We start from the raw sequence: 21,809 nt of genomic DNA on the forward strand, positions 1-21,809 counted from the left end.
CACCCCGTGGTGCTCTTATAAAACTCAACGTTTAACCTACTCACGCCGGCTTGTGCCCGCCCTCACAGTCGGGCATGCTTGCGGAATACACCACGCCGCCGTTGACCCTGGCCATTGACCGAGCAACCCAACGTTCGTACCAACTCCCTACGCAGGAATGTGTTATACCCCCCAACTATTACCAACTCGCAATGACAACCTGACATAGCTTATGAAGACTCTCATTCCAGCAGCAGATTGACAAAGAGTTGTACGTGCATTCATCACAGTAGACATCAAGTCGATGGATTGATCACCGACAGTACTTTTGTAATTATGCTGTGTATGGATTCCCTCCATTGATTTGAGAAGATAATCACCTCCTTTAACGCTTTATATGTTTTGAAGCATACACAGTAACATAAATAAATGTTGTTGTTATCCATTATAATGAAGGCTGCATGGCTATGTATGTGTACGTGCGTGTACAAAGCAACCCTATATTGACATTTAAATACCAATTGCTCACACTTTTGAGCAATGCGTTTAATAATAATAATCTGGAGAACAGAACAGTGAGTGTTCGTCAAGAGGTGATGGTGCCAGCTGGATCTCCAGGCCACATGTGGAAAGGCGGCGGTGACGTTTCTGACTGCAAGCCGCTACATAGCCGGGGGTCCTGTGGAGACAGCCACAGTCAAGTGCTTAACTGTGGCTGTCTCACTCCCCATGCCAGATAAAACAACACTGCAGAGCTTCAGCGGCCACTGGAGAAACAAATATGCAGCCTCAACACAAACTCCAACAACACTGTGTGCCATAGCGTGTCGACAAACGTTACACCACCACCACCTTTATTGCAATACAGTCACACGACTGTGATTGATCACCCTTCCTTGGGCTGGCACGCAAAGTTAATGCACACCAGCCGAACTATCAGGGGCAGATGAGGCTGGACTTCATTGAGTGGACGGTGTGTGCTTTCGTAAGTGGATTGCTGGCCACGGATAACACCGATGGCGACTGTCTAAATCGGTTCTGGACTTCCTCTCTAGCTTAGCCTTAAAAAAAAGTCCTTAACGGCCTGGCATGGGGCTGACCCACCATCTGCACATCATGCAAGCTTAACTTGATGCTCACTAACAGTGCTTTCCTCAACAGTTTGTGAAAGCTGTAGGGGGGATCTTGGTTAATTCCCCACAACAGGTATGGTGCATTCTTCTGAGTGAGTTAAATCTCTGCCTAATTATTATCATCACTTGGGAGTCTTTGCCACCACAGTATTATACAAAGCTGTATATTTATGGTGAGTAGTATTATAATAGGCAATTTCGGTTGCAATTTCTGATATTGTTTGGCATATATATGCTGTAATGAGGACCGGGGAGGGAAATTACTCACTTAGTAAAAACGTATTCATAGTTTCCAAAATGCCCATATAAAAATTGTGACATTTCAGAATGATCCCTTTGGCTCCTACTGTACATATACCCGGAATATAACCAATGAAGTTACTGCTTTGTAGTGAGCGGAATACACAACCGCTTTTGTAGCAGGCTTGTTTTGACAACCACCAAATTTGTGTTTCCACCCAACCTACCGCTATGAAACTATTCTTTTATTTTACCAGGTAAGACCCACTGAGCTGTATAACTCTTTTCAGAAGCGACCGCACCACAAATGATAGCTCAACGAAGTGGATTATGTGAAAATGTAAAACAGCCAAATACTCTAAATAAATGTTTCTAAATGTGGAGGGAAAACCCAGAGGACACGGAGAAAAATCCACATGACACCGGGGAAACCATGCAAATTCCATATATACCAGCGTCAGGGTCGGAATTGAACCCGTAGGCTGTAACTACGATACAGCCGGTCCCTTACACCAACAACAGCATAACATTTTCTGCCATCACTATGTGTTTTAAGTTTATTTTGCACCGTACGTAGCCAACCATGCTAATTGGAGGTGCGGGGAAATTACAACAAACTAAACACAAAAAGCAGTTCTAAAGAAATTAGTTTTCAATCTAGATTTAAAAGTGCATAGCTCCAGTGGCTTCCTGATATTGGAGGGAAAAGCATTCCAGACAGTCACAGAAGTGCATCTGAAAGCGAGGCAATGCAGTTACCATCTTTGTTCATGGTTAGCCAAAAGCCGCTGCGAGGATGACCAGAGTTTGCTTGATGGTTTATGCTCCTTGACGAGATCAGCAAGGTATTGTGGTTCATTTATGGCAAGTACTTTGTGAGTAATGAGTGCCACCTTATTATGTATTCGTTCAGCAACCGGAAGCCAATTCAGCTGATCTTGCAGTACCCGTCACGACGTGCCAAAGAATTTTGAAGACACAGAACCGTGAATCCGCTGCCATTCGACAAAAAAATGCAATCCACAGCTTGTCCCAAGCAACAAATGCAATTATAAAATAAATATAATGCATTCAAATAATAAGAAATACTGCGATGTCCACTATAAACAAACCTTAAAGTGATTTATTACTGAAGTAATTCAATTAAAAAACAATTTATTTCAGATGGAATGGCAGATGCATCCGAAAATGTAATAATATTTGTAAGTTAATAATAATAATAAAACGGGAAATATGGATATGGAACAAATATTTATCTGTTGCATGCTTGGAAATCATACGATAAAAAAAGCACTGTCCAAGCACAGAAAATGCAGTGTGTAGAAGAACTGTCTCATCACCTGCCTTCACACAACACCACGCAGGGAACTTCTCGTTTGTTTCCAAAGTATCTTCTTGGTTCTTTCGGTAAAGTCACGTAGAAGGGAAATAATAAAATAATACAAATAAAACATAATAAAATAATTATCACGACGCTTCGGCCACAACGCAAGCAGCCGTCCTCAGGTGAAGAACAGGTCTGTCGGAAAGACAGCGTCTGAATGATTATGGGTTTACAATAGTTGCTGTACAGTATTTATCTAGAAGCCAAAAAAGCATATGACCAACGTAAACACATACGAGACCTCATACACTTAACATTCAAGCGGAAACGTTTATCAAAACCACATTCGGAGATCACGTGAGATCAGCAATAACGAATATTGACTCTCAATAAGCACACAAGTACGGTACTGGTACTGTATCATTAACATGTAGAAATTCCATCGTGGACCCATTATATGAAGTCCTAAACTACTGGAATGTTTGGGTTACTACTTCCCGTACATTTTTCTAAAGGACACAACATTCCCAACATGCGAGTTGGCTGCCAATGTGCTTTGGGTTTTCAGGACTAAAAACACCGATGTAAACACAACCATTCCACAATCGCTGCCCATACCTACACAACTCACTTCAGCCATGAGGACTTGTGTGCAATGCTACTGCATGAGAGAAGCACGCCAATATTTGTGAATGTGTCAGAAGAGTCAATGTTAAGATCATTCTGTTTCAATTAAATTCCTCCACCTTGCCCACCAGAAATAATAATAGGTAGAATATCAGCCGTGCACTATCCACTGCTCATGGTGCTACGTGCGATAACACAATCCCTCTTGGCTTCTGCACATGAGCTGATGCTATTGCTCCATCTCTGTGATGGTCATCCTCTTGGGTGTTCCCTGCCGCAAGCATCTTCCCTAATCCGATTATTGGCTTGTAAAAAAAGTCTACAAAAACTCTTACAAAGCCTTGTAAAGCTTTCCCGATTTCAAACAGAAACACGGTATTGTTACCAGTCTACACTGACAGTGTTAAGATTTATAAGCATGGCACTGTCGTTAAACAACAGGTTACATTGAGTTTTATTGCCCTTGGTCTCGGTTCAACCAAACACGTTTACAGAGTACAAAGTACGAGCATGAGCTGCACAGGGCAGATGACGCGTCTTGTTTCCTTGACACACAATATTGATAACTACAGCCCTTTGTCAATCCGATCATGTATGGAGGCATCCGCAATACCATGTCGGTCATGGGGGGTGTTTGACTATACTTCACCGCACTGATAAGTGGAGAGATTTACAACCGACGTATTTCATCCTGAACAGTCGGACTGCTAGAGCTTAAGCAGAGACGTTTTATAAAGTACAATATTCCAATTAAAAATATACAGTGTAGAGTATTTAGAATAAGACACGTGCAAATCATTATTTGTACATAAAGTATCGTAGGTATGTCAAGAAAATTGAGCATGTTCATGTCAAGAACAACATGTACAACTGCATCACATTTTTACACTTTCCAATAAAATTTAGTGTTCAGTAAAAAAAGAATTGCAGCCCTCTGTGAATCCACATCGGTCATAGGGCTTGCTTGGCCGTACTTGAACACAACCAGAGGATGATGTGTTAAAGAGGATCCAGGACATACACCACTGTGACATTGGCCATGACTGAGAAATCGAATCCAGGTCACTGCGTTCATAGCGCTGTGCGATAACCAGTGCCACTATTCACACCAATGTAACATTTCAACGGTACTGTACTTACAAAAATATGAAAACATATTTAACAAGGCAGACTAATGATGAATGTGTCCAGACATATGCTGAAATGTCACGTTACACCGCATCGTTCAGCAGTAAATGTTGGAGATTAACTGTGCACAACTGTTGGCACTGGTCCGACTTGCTGAGACAGCTGCTCCAGGTGTGCTGTACAAACACAGCAGATGGATGTTTTTTTGTTCATTCAGCAGCATCGGCTTCTCGTTGTGATGCCTACTACACATACAAATATAATGAAATGTATTTAATCCAAGAAAAAAATTATTACATTATAATAACATGGGGGGAGCATGTCCATACTTCACCGTGCTGGTCAATGTGGGTTTACTGTGTACCAAAAATACAGCATTGCGATCGCACTTTATAAATTACACGGCTGCTGTTTATTTATTAGAAGCTCTTTATAACATGGTTTTTCTACCACGATAGTCTTTCAACCTAAGTGCCCCGAGTACAAAAATAAAAAAACAGACAGATCAGTTAGGCTTTGCCAAGTCTTTAGCAATAGAATTACAACACTTGTACCATATAACGCAAGCCTGATTTTGGCCTCCGGTACGATTGCATTTTTCATCAAGTAGTGGCCAGGCTAAGCTCATAGCACCAGCTGCATGTGCCCATTGCTTCATACCACCATCGTGGCGGTGCGGCAGGCACACACCAACAGAGGTTGTTAGAAAGTATTTTGACAGCTAAGGCAAAAAAGAGCCCTCAAAGTCTTGAGAAATTAACAAAGGGACACTGACACATTTCGGCGCTCCTGCCACGGTTATGTAGCTTGACCACCTGAATGTGAAATTGAAATTGTTGCTCTGAATCCACATTGGTCGATAGATTGTGATAGTTTTAAATATATAAAAGTTACGGATTATGTGCAGTACTACAAATCACTGTGTATGTAAATATTAGTGCAGAAAGTGACGTGAAGATTTAAATGTCTGTGATGTGACGCCAGAGTATTGTTACATGTCCATGAATGCCAAAGGGTGTTGCGTAAACTACAATAGTTACAAGCCTTGGAAACTGGTCACTTGCCAACTGTGATGGATTACCATTACCCCTCATGAATGATCCACGTGTTATGCTGATCTAACTTCCGGTCACAAGGTCAGTGGCACATTTCCTATCATGTGATCACCTCCCAAGGTCATACACCACTAAATGTCACTTAGTGTCGTTTGCTGTGTACATGGGGGAATTGCAGAAATCCAGTTCCCCCTCCTATGGAAATGCATACAAGCCGTATGTGCAGTACAGTACTGTTATTCGATTACCGTGCTACACTCAGCTGACAATTCTCCATAAAATTACCATTTTTAGTTGTACAAAAATATTTAAATCTTAAAATACTTCTAAGTAAGTTTTCAAGGTGCGTTATCAAATGCACCTGCATTGCTGCAGTGTAAAACAAAGGCCAACTAACTGCACAGCTTCCATGATTCATATTAAGTGTACAATATGCATGTTTATTATAGTAAATGTTTAATACTTTATGTATACAGTATAACACCCATTAAGAGACCAATTATAAAATGAGAACAAGAATATTGCATTTAATTTTGCATCCAAGTTTCCTCTTCAGTAACGTTACATAGTGTACTCAAAGGACTTAATACTGGACAGTACGTGGATGATTTTCCCCACATTTAGGGTATAGATACTGCATTTTTGTCCGTAATATACATTGAGAGTCACCGACAAAAACGACTGGTCTGGAGTGACATTTTTTTTTACGTCAGTACATTTTGACCTCCTGAAGCTGGACTCGTGGTTGGTGGTAAGGGTGTGGGGAAGAGGCTTTCCGATTTCGGGGGGTTGCCAGACATACTGCAAATAATTCACTTATTCATGCTTGCGACAGCGACGTGACATTTATAACGTAATTAACCCGGAACATATTTAAATAACATTTAATACCCGAGTAACTAATTATTTACTAACTTAATACTTACATTTTAAGAAAACCAATTCGGTCACGTGTACTGCACCGTTTACCATCACTCGATGTGGAAGGCTGAAGGTTAAACTTTTAAATAAAAAACAATGTGGAAAACGAGAGCACTACAGGAAAGGTCAAGTGCCCATCCAAGGGCACAGGTTCACCAAATTCTACACGATAGTGAAGTGCATGCTTTAGAGAGCTTATGAAATGCGAGTACACAAATGCACATCAGTTATATCTGCTATAAGTGAATTACAATTGTCAGGGGAAAAGTTGAACACCCCCTAATCGAAATAAGTGAATATGGACGTATTGGCGGTACACCGGTGCAGCATGACACACGTGATACAAGTCTGAAATCTAAATTTTAATCAACAAATCTGTGATCAGTCTTTAATTGACACTGTCACCTAGTTTGACGCGATCCGAAGGGTTATTTCATTCGACTGAGACTTGCTATAAAAAAAAATGCCAATATTGACCGTTCATTGGGCTCTGGGCACTTGATTTTTTGGGCCGACCAGGAGGTTCGAGCCCCTGGGGCAACAGCAGCTTTCTTGCGAGCCTTAGGTGGGACTGGAGCACCATCTTCGTTGTCGTCGTCGTCGTCTTGAACCGCCGATGGATAGTACGACAAGCAGAGTGTTGGGGTCTCTAGGGCTTTTGTGATATCAACGATAAATGAGGACAATATATAAATATTTCATGAAGAACCAAATTATTCATGAAAAGTCAGTGCTCGTATTTATCTAACCCTGACCTAACCCTAACCATCCCACCACGTTTAGGGCACGATTGAAATCTGACACGAGTCAAAACACGGAGCCAATCGTCATCAAGCTGGGTGCTGTACGGCAACAGATCGTGAAGCTTTATGTTAAGCTGCTCATAACGTGAGTCTTCCGACTGCTTCGACATCATGAGAACTGATTTTGACGCAATATTTTCTGACAAGGGTTGCGAATCGCAGGAAAACAAATAAAACAAAGAATTATTGCGAAAAATGTGCATTTTATACTGAGCACAGGTGTACCACCAATACGTTCATATAGTATTTCCTAAACAAGAGAGGCATTAGCTCATGCTGTATCCTACCGTTTCCCGAGACCAGCTAAATTCGGCTTAACCTGAATTCCGGCTTACTCGAGTCAGGCTTCGTCAGAATTTTGTTGACATCAGTCGCAATAGGTGCAGGTGTACATTACTTCACATTAGCAAGATAGGCTACATACTGTGCGAAAATAAGTTCAACATACATGCATTCACATTATCGTAAACCAAAATGCCACCACAGAAACATGAAACTGGACTTATATATTTTATCTTTAAATGACTAGATTCGAGAAATCTCACAAAACCACCACACCAAGTGAAAAATAACTAAGAATTTTATTTTTCACACAAGCCATGCGCTAATCTCTGAATGCAGCGCTCCCAAACGTTTGTGACGATGCACGACAAGCACGAGGAACACACATCATAAATCGGTCACTACAAGCGATACATTAGTAACTATTTCCATGAAATAAGTAGGCCACTTTGGAACCCGCGTAATATGCTACTTGAGTCTCCAAAATTGCATCACAATATGCAGAGGTGATTTCACGGAGATGACATTAAAAGGCATTAAACCAACATGATTAAGATGCCTTATTGTCACATTTTATGACAATTAGCTGGTGACTTTATCTGGAGTGCTATTATGCGGGTCTTAACTGTGCTTTATGAAAGAAAAACACAAACAAGTTCAAAGCCTGCCTTCCTCTCTAAGAAAACCACGGCTGGCCCTGTGGCCATAAAAGCAGGTAGAAAACTTTAATACAAAAGACTGACCAAAAGAAAGGACGATTTATGTATGGAAAAAAGTTCAACAAAACTATGTAGGTGAAAGGATGTACAAATACAGCCAAAACAATGAATGCTATTTTCATTTTTTCGCACATAAAGTGTATTATTAAAAACCACCGTACTCAAATGACAATATATTAACAATGTGCTACATTGCCAAACCATGGCATGCATTTAAAAATGTTTCCTGACAAACAAATGAAAATGTGACGTTTTGATGGCAATAGGTGTTGCAATGCTATTGCTGGTTATCAGTGTGCTGACCAGTGTTTCAATATCAATGTAAAATCATCGTTATAAAAGAGCTCATCGACGGTTCTAACGATCGGCGATGTTTACATGATATAAACGTGTTCTATCCCCAATGTTAGTTACAACATTTAATTCTACAGCATTTAATATCACCTTGCCAATGAAATCACAATTTTATTTTATAAGTAATTGAGTAATCTCAATTGTAGATTTTAAAAAGGTCCAAGTTAATAGCAATTTCATGATGGCAAATATCATACTTTGTTGTCATACCTTCGCATTTAAAGAAAGAAAAAAAATATTTAAATTCAGATATGTTTTTTAAATTACATTTTAAATATAATGTAAATGTGACTAACCACCTTGTCAGCTATGAAGAAACACTGACAGCACTGAGGAATACTGATAAGAACTGAATTTTCCTTGTATGAAAACTGAGAATAAAAGACTTGTTATACTTAAAGTTAATCGAGTTTCCTCCAAAACGTATAAAAACAAGATAACTCTAATGATAAACCAATAACTATTCCTATGCAGTTATTAAACGGATTTTATTCACATAAGTGCAGTTACGACCTTTGCTAAATTTCATTTTTAAACATTGCACTCTCATGCTTTTTGTTTAAAATCCCATAATTTTTTTACAAAAGCCTAAAGTATATCAAAGATGCAGCATACATTTTGAAAAAATGTTTCCCATTATTTAGCTTAATGGGAGGTTTAAACCACGTTACCAAAAAGCGAAGTTATGAGCTGACGCACATTTACACCAGACAGCTAAACATTTCCCTGATCAAAATGTGTTTCACAAAATGAAGTATGCAATTATACCACACAGGCTTGCTGCAAACCCAATATAATGAACACCATAATTAACTACTTCACCACAGCACTAAAACAAGACAAACCATTCTGTAATTTTGCAGCCTTCCAAAACGCTGCAATTCCAAATAAAGAGGGAAATCAACAATGAAAGTTTTAAGCCAAGCTTTCTTCACGTTTCAATAACCGTCCCATTACAATGCAAAAGTAATCTTGAATGCACAAGGTCTAAAAGTTGTCCTTTGGTGCTGAAAGTCATCTCTCTGCCTCTGGCACATGGTTTGCTTGCGGTTGCTGGTAGTGCATTTGTGCAGGTGCTCCAGGTTGCATCCTGGGATGGAGCATGAGGGGAGGAGACATCGCTGCTGTAGCTGCCACGGTGCCACCAGACATTGGGCCACGAGCGCCCATGCTGGGTGGGGAAGAGGCGGACGCGGCCCATAGCTGACCGTAGTTGCTGTAGCCGCCACAGCTGCCAAAGGCTGGCGGCGAGGTGGCCATGGCAGCGGGGCTGCCACCCTGGAGGGCTTCCGATGTCCTGAGTCGCGAAAACATGGCCAGCGCATCGGGAAAATTTGGCGGCGTTGCTGGTGTGTTGGCTGGGGTGCCCATCTGTTCCAAAGAATTATAAGACAGGGAAGGAAATGAAAAGAAATGACCCAACACACAAGTGTTATATGTTGTGATAGACTAATTATAAAAGACCACTTCATGAGAAGATAATTGCTCAGAAAGATATGCTATCTATCATAAGCAAGAGGTTCATATTGTATATTACTTTTTTCTCATAATGAACCGTTCATATGCAAACGTTGAATTCCTGTCATTAGTTTTAAACCACAAACCAAAATGCAATTGTAACATCATTATTATAAACGTTTGTTCCCAAACGTAAACAAGCATTAAGAGTGATCATCTCCATTGGCAGTCCTAAACCAGTGAAAATTGCACATTTGTATGGTGGGGGCCAGATTTTCCATTGGACAATCACTGCTGACTTGACACATTAAAATGCACACACATTAAAATATGGCATAAAAGTTGATAACACATTTACAGGTTAAATGTATTTATTTTACAGAAGAAATGTGTGGTGGCAAGAAAATAACAATATTTCATTAAATGTAAGTGAAACGTATCATTACTATATAACTTTCAAAAATGAAGCTTATTTAAAAATGTTCTGATGTAAATGAAAGACAGTTTAAAACTAATTTAATCGGTGGCACAAATCATGACCTTATTTGACTTTCCATGAGAAAAAAAAGTTGTGCCAAAAATCGTCCCAGTACCATTATTTGCAAGTAATTTTTTTGTTCAGCACAGCTCTATTCTGAACGTGAATATGGAATTAAATTTCATGTAAACAGACCCTGGCTATTTATATAACCTGGCACAGTACAACAACTTCTAACCACTCAGGATAAAAAAGATGCCTGGCAGCACACTGCTCTTCACATTTAAAATTCACAAGCGTCCGGTTCAAATAATATGGCTTTTTGTGATTTTAAACTATTTATTTTATGTAACGTCACATATTTGTTGTGAGTCTTCTCATAAAGCATAAAGTAATTTTTTGGTTATGAAAATGTTTTCATGTAAACATACTCTTCTTCGCACAACCTTGTGAAACCAGTGAAATCTAATGCAGAAACAAGTTTCCCAAATGTTAAGAACTTGTGATGCATACCTGATCTTATCAAGCCTTACATATAACTGTTGGAAATTCACACATTGGTAAGCGCATTTTTATTATTGCTGGTTCTGCAGTAGTCGACAGTCCTTTGGATCTTCTGGTCAATATGTCCTTACTCAATTCATAAAAATCCTCCCTTTAAAGTTGAAGGAAATTAAATGTTTGTGTTTTTTTACATGGAGCACAATATGTTGATCACTAAAACTTTTCAAACAATAATCAGTCTGCTTTCTAAGTGTAGGAACAAAACAATAAAAACAGATGACCCTTATTGTATGGCTAGTGGCCAAACATTCAGCAACGGAATGCTCTCAATACAGCCATACAGTGTGCATTCACTATGTGTAGCAACTCAGATGCTTTTCGGTCTGTTAGCTATGCACTACACTGGCATGCTTGAGCAGGTCATGTGATAGCAAGAACATTACTGCTGCGTGTGACTTTACAGTACTTAACGCATATCGTTTTACAAAAATGCTGTTACCGCTTCCAATAATAGCACCGTTGATTGCACCCACCCTCGAGTTGAAATGAAAACATTGCACTTTCAAAATGTAACAGAAACTAAATGTTCTTTTCGTCAGGCAACGCTATTAAAAGAACATGGATCCGACCCGACTCAAAATCAAGTGGCTTTGTTTGCGACCAAACATTTCATTCTCTGAAAGTCACGTGCAAAAAAAGGTTCCTTTCCTTAAAAGTTTATTTCCTTTTTCAATTTCATCCCGCTGTATTGGCGATGAGGCAAACTAGTATTTCTTTTGTCAATCCAAAAATGTGCATTCGCCAATTTACGTTAACAAAAATATTTGCACGTGAAAAACGTTATTTTTTCCATCGAGGACTGCAAAAAAAAGCACGAACCATTTTGGAACCAAATCAAATAAATTATTTGCAAGGGCTTAATTAATGTCCAGACAGCAGTTTAACGATATGATGCAATGGGCTAAATTATTGGTCAGTCATATTCATAGTTTAAATCCAAACCAGTGTAGAGAGAGAGAGTAATATCCTGAAATACTAAATATATAGCTTGTACAAAAGCAAATGTGTAATTGTTTTCTACTGTGCATCATCTAAATACCAAAACGTGTTATTTTTATTAAAACATACGTAACTAATACTATACGTGTAATTCAACCAAATAAAATATCAATATTTTTGCGACAAATGTTGTCACGGTAGGACATGGTTATAAACAATAACCATGACAACTCCATTGTATGTTCCTGATTGTCATTAGTTATTGAATTAGGTTATCGGTAAATTACAGATGTCATGTTCATTTCATGGTGAGACCATGTGCTTTGCCGTAATATCCAAAGCCTGACATCTCTGCGTGGCATGTTTTAAATGTGAATAACATTTGTAAAGTAACCTAGGTGCGATGGTGTAAATGTCACAATTTTTCGTAGCTGGTTATCAAGACTACCACCCTACCTTAGGGTTACACTATACTGTACAACATGGAAATTAAATAATTATTCCTCGCTTCCAATGCACGCACCACAATAGAGATGCTGAAAACGTGTCAAATTAATGTTCAGTTCCATCGACCATGAAACAACCCATACATTTCACTGCATCGCAAATCCCTCCTATCACGAGATCCATAACCAGCAATTCATATTTACATAATCATCAATAACCGCAAATGCAGTTTGAAAATGAAACTCGGCGTAAGATGCAAGAACATTTTATCGTAAACGTGCACTGCACTTCAGATTACAAGATCAAACACGAGCTGGAGTTCAAACTTGACTGGCATAAGGGGGAACAGCATTTCACGGTGTGCCATTCTTCAGGAGACAATGTTACCACCATCGCCGTCTCACTTGCTAACACTGAATACTTGCATCTCATATTACGAAGACTACCCTAAGAAAAACCAGCTCCCAGTAAAAACACAGGATGTTGTCTCAATTATTCCTTATTAGATGTTATGCTGTTTAACGATAATCGCACGTGTAAAACATTTCACACTATTCAAATGTTTACCTGGCAACATTCAAACTGCATATTAATTATGTAATCCTCCCCATATGTTGACAAATGGTACTCCTTGGATAACACCCCCTGTAATTACAGTACTCTACTTACAGAACTAAGCTGCCTGCTTATGCAATTGGTTCGGATCTGGGAGGGGCTTTAGAACATTTAGTTAATTCTGTATGAGTTTAAGATTTATACTCTAATTAAGGGGTATTTTGTTAAGAACTACAGTACAACCCGGTATACTTGGTGCTGTCTGATTGTATTAACTGTAGATAAACCTGCCTTGTTTGCACAGATCATGGACACGATCTTTTCCAAAATTGTCTTTCTATATATACTGTACTGCATAGGACTTGTACAACCCCTTTGTTAATCCACTGCTAGATGTAATCCTCCCCACATCTAGCGGGTTGTGGGGGTTTTACGAACTACTTAACTATGCTGTATAATAAGTAAACACATTGAAACACTCTTTTTAATCACACTGACACATGAAGGCCTCCCTCCCCATGCCATGTCACCATAAAAATGTGTTTGACAATGCTTCACGGCACGAGCCAATGCTGGTTTGTGAAGGAAGGGGGACCAGGCGCATTTCAGGTATCTATCATTCAAAAGCTTGACAATCGAGCTCAGTGCCCAGGTTTATCGCGCAAGGCGCAAACCACTGCTCCAACCCTGTATGTTGTAAAACGTACATCTTAAACTGAAAAGTTATGATCGCTTACTGAGAGCCCAGAGTAATGTTAATAAGCACAGTCGACCAACCCTGCTCAAGTTATGAGATTGTGGTTAAGAAACAAAATGCCACTCTTAATTATGACAGAGATATTTTCAGGTCTGTACATGTAAAAAGATGCTGCTTCGTTAACAAAAAACTATACTTATTATGTTGAACTTCTTTCTCACCGTACGTAGCCAACCGTGCTAATCGGAGGTGCGGGGGAAGGACAATGAACTAAACACATATATCCTGTAGTAAAATCGTGTATAATAATATAAAAGGGAAATTTGTGAATGTGTCTGTTAGAAATGTTTAGCATACTTCCCAAAATGTTACAAACTTGAAATTTGGCATGTGGGTAGCTTCCAGACTGTACACAATGCAAAATATATAAAAATAGACTTTTGTATTTTTGGAGGGGGGGCGCAATAATGCATTAATATTTTGCACGGCAAGTGAACGGTGACGTCACATCTGTGATGTCACCCGCATGCGGCAGCGTTACTCAGTGTGCCTGCTGACGTAACGCATCTCTCCCCATCCTCCGCGTAGGCCGTGTATTAATCCAAGACAAGAATCCAAATCTCGGGCGAAGCCAGGTAAAGCTAGACGTGTATAATAATAACTAGGCCGCAGTGACAGACTTATTTCATTTAAAGGTTATAATCCCTTGTTCATCATGACGTCCTTTTTACTTCTATGTCTCAAAAGCGTTATGGAGATCGCGTGACGTGAGGGTTCTGCCTTTGTAGTCAGGGTTGTAAGTTGACGCCGAGGAGGTGGGAGGAGGTGCCTCGCCCCCCCCATGTGAAGTAACGTCCCCTGCTCATGATTATTAATGAGGGGGGCGGGCCGACGTGGAGTGACGTCACGCGAGGGACACACAGACATTCTTGGCTCATTATAGTAGTAAATTAATGCAATGGGAAAGTGGCCAGATAAAGAGGGATGGCCTCTCTACAGGGAGTGGGGGATGGCGGAGGGGAGGGGACATAAACCCGAAATGTCATCACGCCATGTCCTCCTCCCCATGTCTCCCCCGTCCTCCTACCAACGCCTCACCCCTTCTCCCAGCCGTCCCCCCACTCCTCGTGTCTCCCATGCCTCCTCCTCCCAACGACTCACCCCCCCCCTCTTCCCATGAGCACTCCAGCTTATGTCTCATGAATCTCGTGCAGCTGGCTATACTCATGCTGATTTTACATGGCACCGACACAGTTTGCAAGATGTGTCTTGAGCTGGTTAACAATACAATTTACATAAGTGGGAGTCCAACTAAAAATAAACAATTAACTTTTGAGATTAATAAACATTTCCAGCCTTTTGTCAATCCACTTCTGGATGAAGGCCTCCCGTGGGAATTTTCACACCGAATCAGTTTAGATACCACTCATCACCGATGTTCACCATGGCTGAGAATCAAACTGAAGGCGATCGGTTGAGTGTAGTGCGCTAACCAATGCACCACCACCACTACACCCCGACTTCCTTTTCAACTAGACAATGTCATAGACAGCAGAAGCAAAACTTATATGTTATATATACAATATAATTTTACCTGCAATTACTTAATTCAAAAGGCACCCAAACGTATCTGGAATACCAAGTACTGTATGTACTACAGTACAATAACAAGTGTTAACTGACACATTGTGGTGATTAAAATCTATCCTGTACAGCTCAGGGTATAATTTGTACAAAAACGTTATTTATATGTAGCACTGAATAAAGAACTGAATATAGAAATATTAAGAATCATGTAACATTTTTAAGTCATTAGCTTTGTAAGTGAATTTTAGAAATATCGAAGTGCAAAATGTGTGGTACATTAGCTAAACAAAAGGCAGGAGCCGAGTGGAAGATACCTGGTTATTCCTGCAAGTGGTGTTAAACACAAGTAATTTCTTCAAATAAATTAGTAAATCACATCTCCCATGCGTAATAAACTTAAATACACTAAGGTGACTCACATCTCACTTTGCCAGTAATGCTCTTGATTAAAATATATCCATTACATTGTGTTCTTCCTAAGACGGGATATATTATTTTCAGCGAACCCGGATGCCTTGCTATGGCTTACAACATAAAAAAACATTGTATACCGCTTCTTTTTCGAATACTAAATGCAATATTATTTTCAGTCGAACAATACTTGGCAGCTATACACCATTATATGCAGATAACGTGCTACAGTTTCAGAAACTTCTGTACACAAGTTACTTGCATTGGTGAAACAAGATGTCAAGATTTTGGCGAACATACTCCTGAAAACTTAAGTATGGCTTGCCAATCAGAATCTACCTTTAGTCTTCATTGTAACATTGATCTATTATTCTTTTCAACTCATCCATATATATCGAAGAACAATAGCAACGAGAGCTCAGCTCTCATGGAATAAGTTAAATGTTTACATGGTGAATTGAACTGAACAAGCATAGAATGCAACATTTAAAAATTAACCATTCTGGTAAAATATTGTCTCCACCTTTCATCCTAACAGAAGTACAAATTAAAGAGGGATAGGAGTTTGTGATATTTACAGAGCAGTTAATTCACAAGCATAACTTTATAACATGTGTGGATTTTAACGCTTTCTCTAACTGAATTACTAGAAAGCAAAATAAAATGTGGGAGCGTTTGAAAGTTTAGTTCTGCAGTAGTTATTTAATGTTGATGTCAATGTCATCTAATAAGAGAACATTGGGTTAGAGAAGCCTTTACCTTCAAAACCTGAACATCACTTCTCCCAAACTGGATGTCTGTCCTGTTTTGTGTAATGTAAATTACACAATCTTTTAGATTTCCATTTTGGATTACCATCATTCATTGTATTTCTAAGCAAATAGTTCTTCTTCTAAACGCCATTAAATCCAGAACGCTGTACTGCTACAACACCAAACAAAGAATATGTCAGCAACATTCTTTGGAAACAGTGACGCTGCACCCATCACTCACAATTCCACTCACATCCCTTCCACCCATGTGATCTTGTTGCATGAAAAGTACACTGGAAGCCTAAGACGATGGATCCAGATCAGGTTTACGCACATGCATGTGCCAATAACACATATCTTCAAACAGCTCCATATTAAGCAACCTTATGTGTGCTATTAAGACAGTCTTAAAACCAGAACCATATTTAGAAACCTTGGGTGTGGAGCCAGAACCAAGTGTCATCAACGAGTTTTCCAAGCACAGCACAAGATTACACAAATCGTAGCTGTAACAGAAGCACGGTATGGCAGGATCACGGCTGTGTGTACAAACACTTCATTGTTTAGTGTTTCATCAGCTAATGATGCAACGCGCTTTGGTTTATATATAATTAAATAATTTGTGCCCACACAAATGTTGAAATAGGATACCACTTGAATAACAATCATATTAACAAATAATAGTAATTCTTTAATTCCACGAGAGCTAAATGGAAGGCTATGATCGCCGACATCTTTGAAAGAGGACATGACACGTATAGAAAGAATAATAAACACACGTTAAACAAAGGTAGGATAGGTACTACCAAGTCTTTATATAATCAGATGTCTCACAAACAAAAGCTTAACCAGAAAACTTTGAAAGTTGTGTATACATTTACAAACACATGCTACAGTATTTGTTAAACACGCCTGTGTGATCATGTTATGCTTGGGAAAGCCATGCCCGGCAATGGGTGTGGTGTTTCCATTCAAATCCTCCCAGTCTGAGAAAACCCTCCAGTCATAACAACGCAGCCATGCAGGATTCCAACAGAATCCCTCTCACATGCACACATCCCACATAAACGTTCTAATAAATGTAATTTTCATGTCAAACAACTCGTATCACCCTGCAGCAGTGTAAACAACCAGTGCTATTTTCGTGAAAGATCTGTCAATCTGTCAACCATTAACATTGATGCTACTTATTGACTAACCTTACCCGGTAAGCATACATGTAATTGTGTATTCACGGGCAGTCTCTGACCCCCCACCCCACCCCTGCCGATAAAAACATTTCCACGATGCCGATGGTCAGTAAGTTCTAAGCTTCTGATACCTAAACACCATGCGTGAATCACAGCAGTGTATAAAAAAGTCATTCATGTCAGCCGTGCAATTTCCCACGGCCATTTTTGTTCGGACGACACGTCCAGGGATGACACGTGCCACGGGTATTATCACTTCCTCGATCTGGCGAGCCAAGGGTACTGAATGTACCTCAATTCCATGAAAACGCGCAGACAAAATCAATGCTATCTTGAATTCCTACGTCAATGTACACAGTGTAGCAACTCATAAAGGCCTCGGTTAGAAATTGTTTTCCCGTGATGTGCTATGTTAGTTAAGTGCTGTTGTTAATGTATAAATAAAACCTAAGAAAGTGCAACTGGGTAAAACAAAGAAAAGCCCCAGACGGCATTACGTTAGTGACAGCAGCAACTGCTGCTTTAATGAAGTCCATATGCACTGCGCAATAATTAAAATAAAAAAATATATACAACGCAATTTTGCTCAAAGTGAGTAAGTTGAATGAATGGCAAGGTCAGCGTCTTTCCAATTTCAAGTGCAAATTCTCGGTCAAACATAATGCTTACGTAAAGCACTGTAACACTACATAACCGCTTTACAAACATGGATGCTATATATATTCAAGGCCACATTGCAGATTAGTTAGGTTATGGACGCCGAATTGTCGTAGTGGCATTGTAATCATCACAATATAGACAACATAATGTTGTATATACTTAGTTGTATATCCACTAATCCGATGCCCGAGTTCTATTCTCCAGCGAATGACATCTGAACACGGTCCTGGTGGCTCTCCCCCTGCCCTGGCCCCTTCACCAACCCGCAATGACCACCGTGACAAAGTATGGTCAAACTACCCCTGTATGCATGGAACTCAACTCCTGCTTAACCCATAGTTTCACACAAAGGTGAAAATGTTCAAACATGGTTGGTACTTTCATTTTTACCTGGTCACCATGGTTGCAGTTGACAAAGAGTTGTAATATCCCTCATTTCTCAGCAGTGTTTGCAGCATATGCAGACTGCTCCACAACTGGTGTTAACAACCAGTGTGCCGCTAGATCCCGGCAGAAAAACAATGTGAGCACGTGATCCACTTTAAACATCTCCAGCGACAGCATCGTGACCACGTCGGCAAAAGCCAAGCGTAATCAGAACTCACGCATCATCACCTACGGCAAACACTTGTACCAGTGGATTTGCAGGGCCTGCAACTGCACATCCGGGCCCACGGACCCAGGCGTCAGACCAGAGAGATGACAGGGGAAGGCCACATTTCAATACTGGCACCAGGGTCCACACTAACCAAGCTACGCCAGTGACAAGTACATGTACCGCAGTGACCATTATAGCATCGTCTGCAGTTCAGCCGATGGACAGGGTGGCTTGGGGTCATGGCATAGTCAACGCTGGGGTCATGTGGCAGATACTCACCATCTGGTGGTACTGATGACTTTGGGGCATATTCCCGTCTTGAAAAAACGTACTCAGTGCAGTCTGGGGGATAAAAACAAAAGAAGACATACGTTGGGGAGAGAAGAGGCAAGAGGAGATGGACCAGGAGGGAACGGCGAGTCGGAGAACGAGAATGCAAGACGACGGATGAGACAGGGAGAAAACTGGGAGATAGGTTAGAGACACAGGGTCGAGACGGGAAACATTATAATAGACATAAAGATAACACGTAAAAGGGGAAAATGGCGAGACAGGGAATACGATGAAAGCGAGACAGAGAGGGGGACACTTTTAGATGTGTCGGTGTCAAATGGGGAACGGGTAAGGAGATGGTCAGGGACAGGTGGACACTTGTGCAGTGATGATCGGCAGGGCGCAGCCAAGGCAGAAAGGGTGAGACACAGTAAGACAGGCATAGAGACGCAGTAAGACAGGCATACATAGACACAGTAAGACAGGCATACATAGACACAGTAAGACAGGCATACAGAGACACAGGAAGACAGGCATACAGAGACACAGGAAGACAGGCATACAGAGACACAGTAAGACAGGCATACAGAGACACATGGGGGGGGGGAGGGTGAAACAGGTAGGAGACAGACACGAACGGGACACGAGACAGCTGAGAAATAATGGGAACCGAAAAACCAATGGGACTTTGACACGTGGACAAAGTGAGCAGACAGCCAGACATGGACAACCAAGGGACAGAGAGACAGATGAATAGACAGACACGGCGAGGGTCGTGGTGGTGGTGGGGGGAGGAGGATAGGGAGACAGTGGCAGAGGAGGAAGAGAAGGAGGAGGGGGGCTCAACGAGGCGGGTCGCCATGTTTAGCGCTCAGGCTCTTCTACGGCAGCACGAGGCTCTCTAACATGGTCGCTGCTGTTGTTGTTGTTGTTATCCTCCACCGCTTCCATTGCTGTAGTGTCAGTGTCATTGTTATCCTCTACCGATTCCATTGCTGTCGTGACAGTGTCGTCGTTGTTGTTGTTACGTGTGTGTTGGATGTTTGCTCGTGATACGTGTGTTCTCATGCTTGCGATTGTAGTGTATTGTTATGGGTTGTTGTTGTTGTTACGTGTGTGTGTTGAATGTTTGCTATTGTTACGCGTGTTCTCATGTTTGTAATGTGTTATGGTTGTTGTTGTTGTTTGTGGGTCGGCATGTTACGTTGACTTTGTGCTGTTATTGTTGCAGCTCTGTGTTTGTTGTTGTCTTGTATGTCTTGTTGTGTACGTACTGCTCGTTGTGTTTTGTTTACGCGAGTTTTGTTTGTGTATTACGTTTCTGCCGCTGGTGTTGTTTGTTTATAAGCGATTGTTGTTGTTTATACTTACGTACTGTATTCTGTTAGTTATGCTCTTATTATTTCTGTTGTTTTGTTACTCATATAATTATTCATATCATTAGTTATATTTATTGTATGTTATTCCTGTTTAAACGGTCGATGCCGTTATTTGTATTGCTTGACGACCAAATTGTATTGCCAATAATGTCATTACCATTAGTCATTGCCGATGTATTAATGTCGTTTGGCGCTCATCTTATTCGCAAGTTAACATCGATGTTGCTATCCGTACCGTTCCAACTCTCGACGTCGCTATGCCTTATTATTGTAACCCTTGTAGTCATGACTTAGTTGTCATTATTTACGTGTCGTCGTGTTGTCGTGTTCACCTCGAATTGCCAATGCGCCGCCTGCAGCAGCTGCTTCGCCTGGTCCGCGGCGCAGCCAGCGGTCAACACGAACTGGTTGATCATCACCTGGTGCCTCAGCTCGTCCATCTCCACCGACATGACAACAGCGAGCACAAATCGACCACCGCCAACCTAATACTTGAACGAATACGTTGTTAATTGGGCGGCAAGGCCTCGTGAGCTGACGCCGCCTGCGCTAATGCGTCCGTCCGTCCGCCCGCCGCGATCTAAATATTTACATCGGCGCGTGGGGGGTTCGGCCGGCGCGGTGACGTCACCACGCCGGCGTGACGTCACCACGCACGGCGTCAAACGCCGTGGTTTTCGCCGCGGCGGTCGCGCGTCATCTTTCCGAAGGGCGCAGAGAGAAGAGGAGGGCGGTTGAGCGCCTTGCGTGCTGACGTCACGCCCCGATGAACGCCTTGCGTGGTGACGTCACGCCACGATGAACGCCTTGCGTGCGGATGTGACGTCGTCACGCAAAAAAGGGGGATGTTTGTGCGGCGCTCGCCGGGGGGAAGAGGGCGTTGCGCCAGACGTCAACACGCGGCGCGTGACGTCACCACGCAAGGCATTTTACAGCGCCGACGTCACCGCCCACGTTGCGGCGACGCTCGTGATGTCATCGCGCGCACAGGGTTGTAAATCGACCACGCCATGGGCGTGTGACGTCATAAGGTGTGGGCAGTTCCACGTGCGTGGGAGTGTTTCTGAACGAACACCTGCGGTGTGTCGGTGGTCGGTTAACAAAACAAAACATTGAGTGACTTTCTTGTAAAGGCCACGTCGTACGTGGTGACTCTTGTGAATGAAAATCCCGTGAGGTATTTTAACACAAATCGAGTCAAACTTCTGCCTGCTCAGAGAAACAATTAATGGGGTTGGGAATCATCTCCCATCGGG

At 41.3% G+C, this 21,809-nt stretch overlaps 1 protein-coding gene and 1 long non-coding RNA gene across 2 annotated transcripts; one reads left to right on the top strand and one right to left on the bottom strand.

Annotated features, from left to right (window-relative positions):
- Window positions 1-8: 8 nt before the first annotated feature.
- On the top strand, window positions 9-9,144 carry LOC144718884 (uncharacterized). The gene is made up of 2 exons (XR_013585485.1): window positions 9-5,567; window positions 7,191-9,144. It is a non-coding gene; the product is annotated as an uncharacterized LOC144718884 (long non-coding RNA).
- LOC144718883 (UBA-like domain-containing protein 2) lies at window positions 7,773-21,393 on the bottom strand. Its single transcript, XM_078594467.1, has 3 exons — window positions 20,886-21,393; window positions 19,181-19,243; window positions 7,773-9,936 (listed from the first exon to the last, which is right to left on the bottom strand). The coding sequence occupies exons 1-3, from the start codon at window positions 21,003-21,005 to the stop codon at window positions 9,580-9,582; spliced, it is 540 nt and encodes a 179-aa protein (XP_078450593.1). The 5' UTR covers window positions 21,006-21,393; the 3' UTR covers window positions 7,773-9,579.
- Window positions 21,394-21,809: the final 416 nt, after the last annotated feature.

The sequence above is a fragment of the Lampetra planeri genome, chromosome 5 (assembly GCF_965212315.1).
Source record: "Lampetra planeri chromosome 5, kcLamPlan1.2.h2, whole genome shotgun sequence".
Classification (NCBI taxonomy): domain Eukaryota; kingdom Metazoa; phylum Chordata; class Hyperoartia; order Petromyzontiformes; family Petromyzontidae; genus Lampetra; species Lampetra planeri.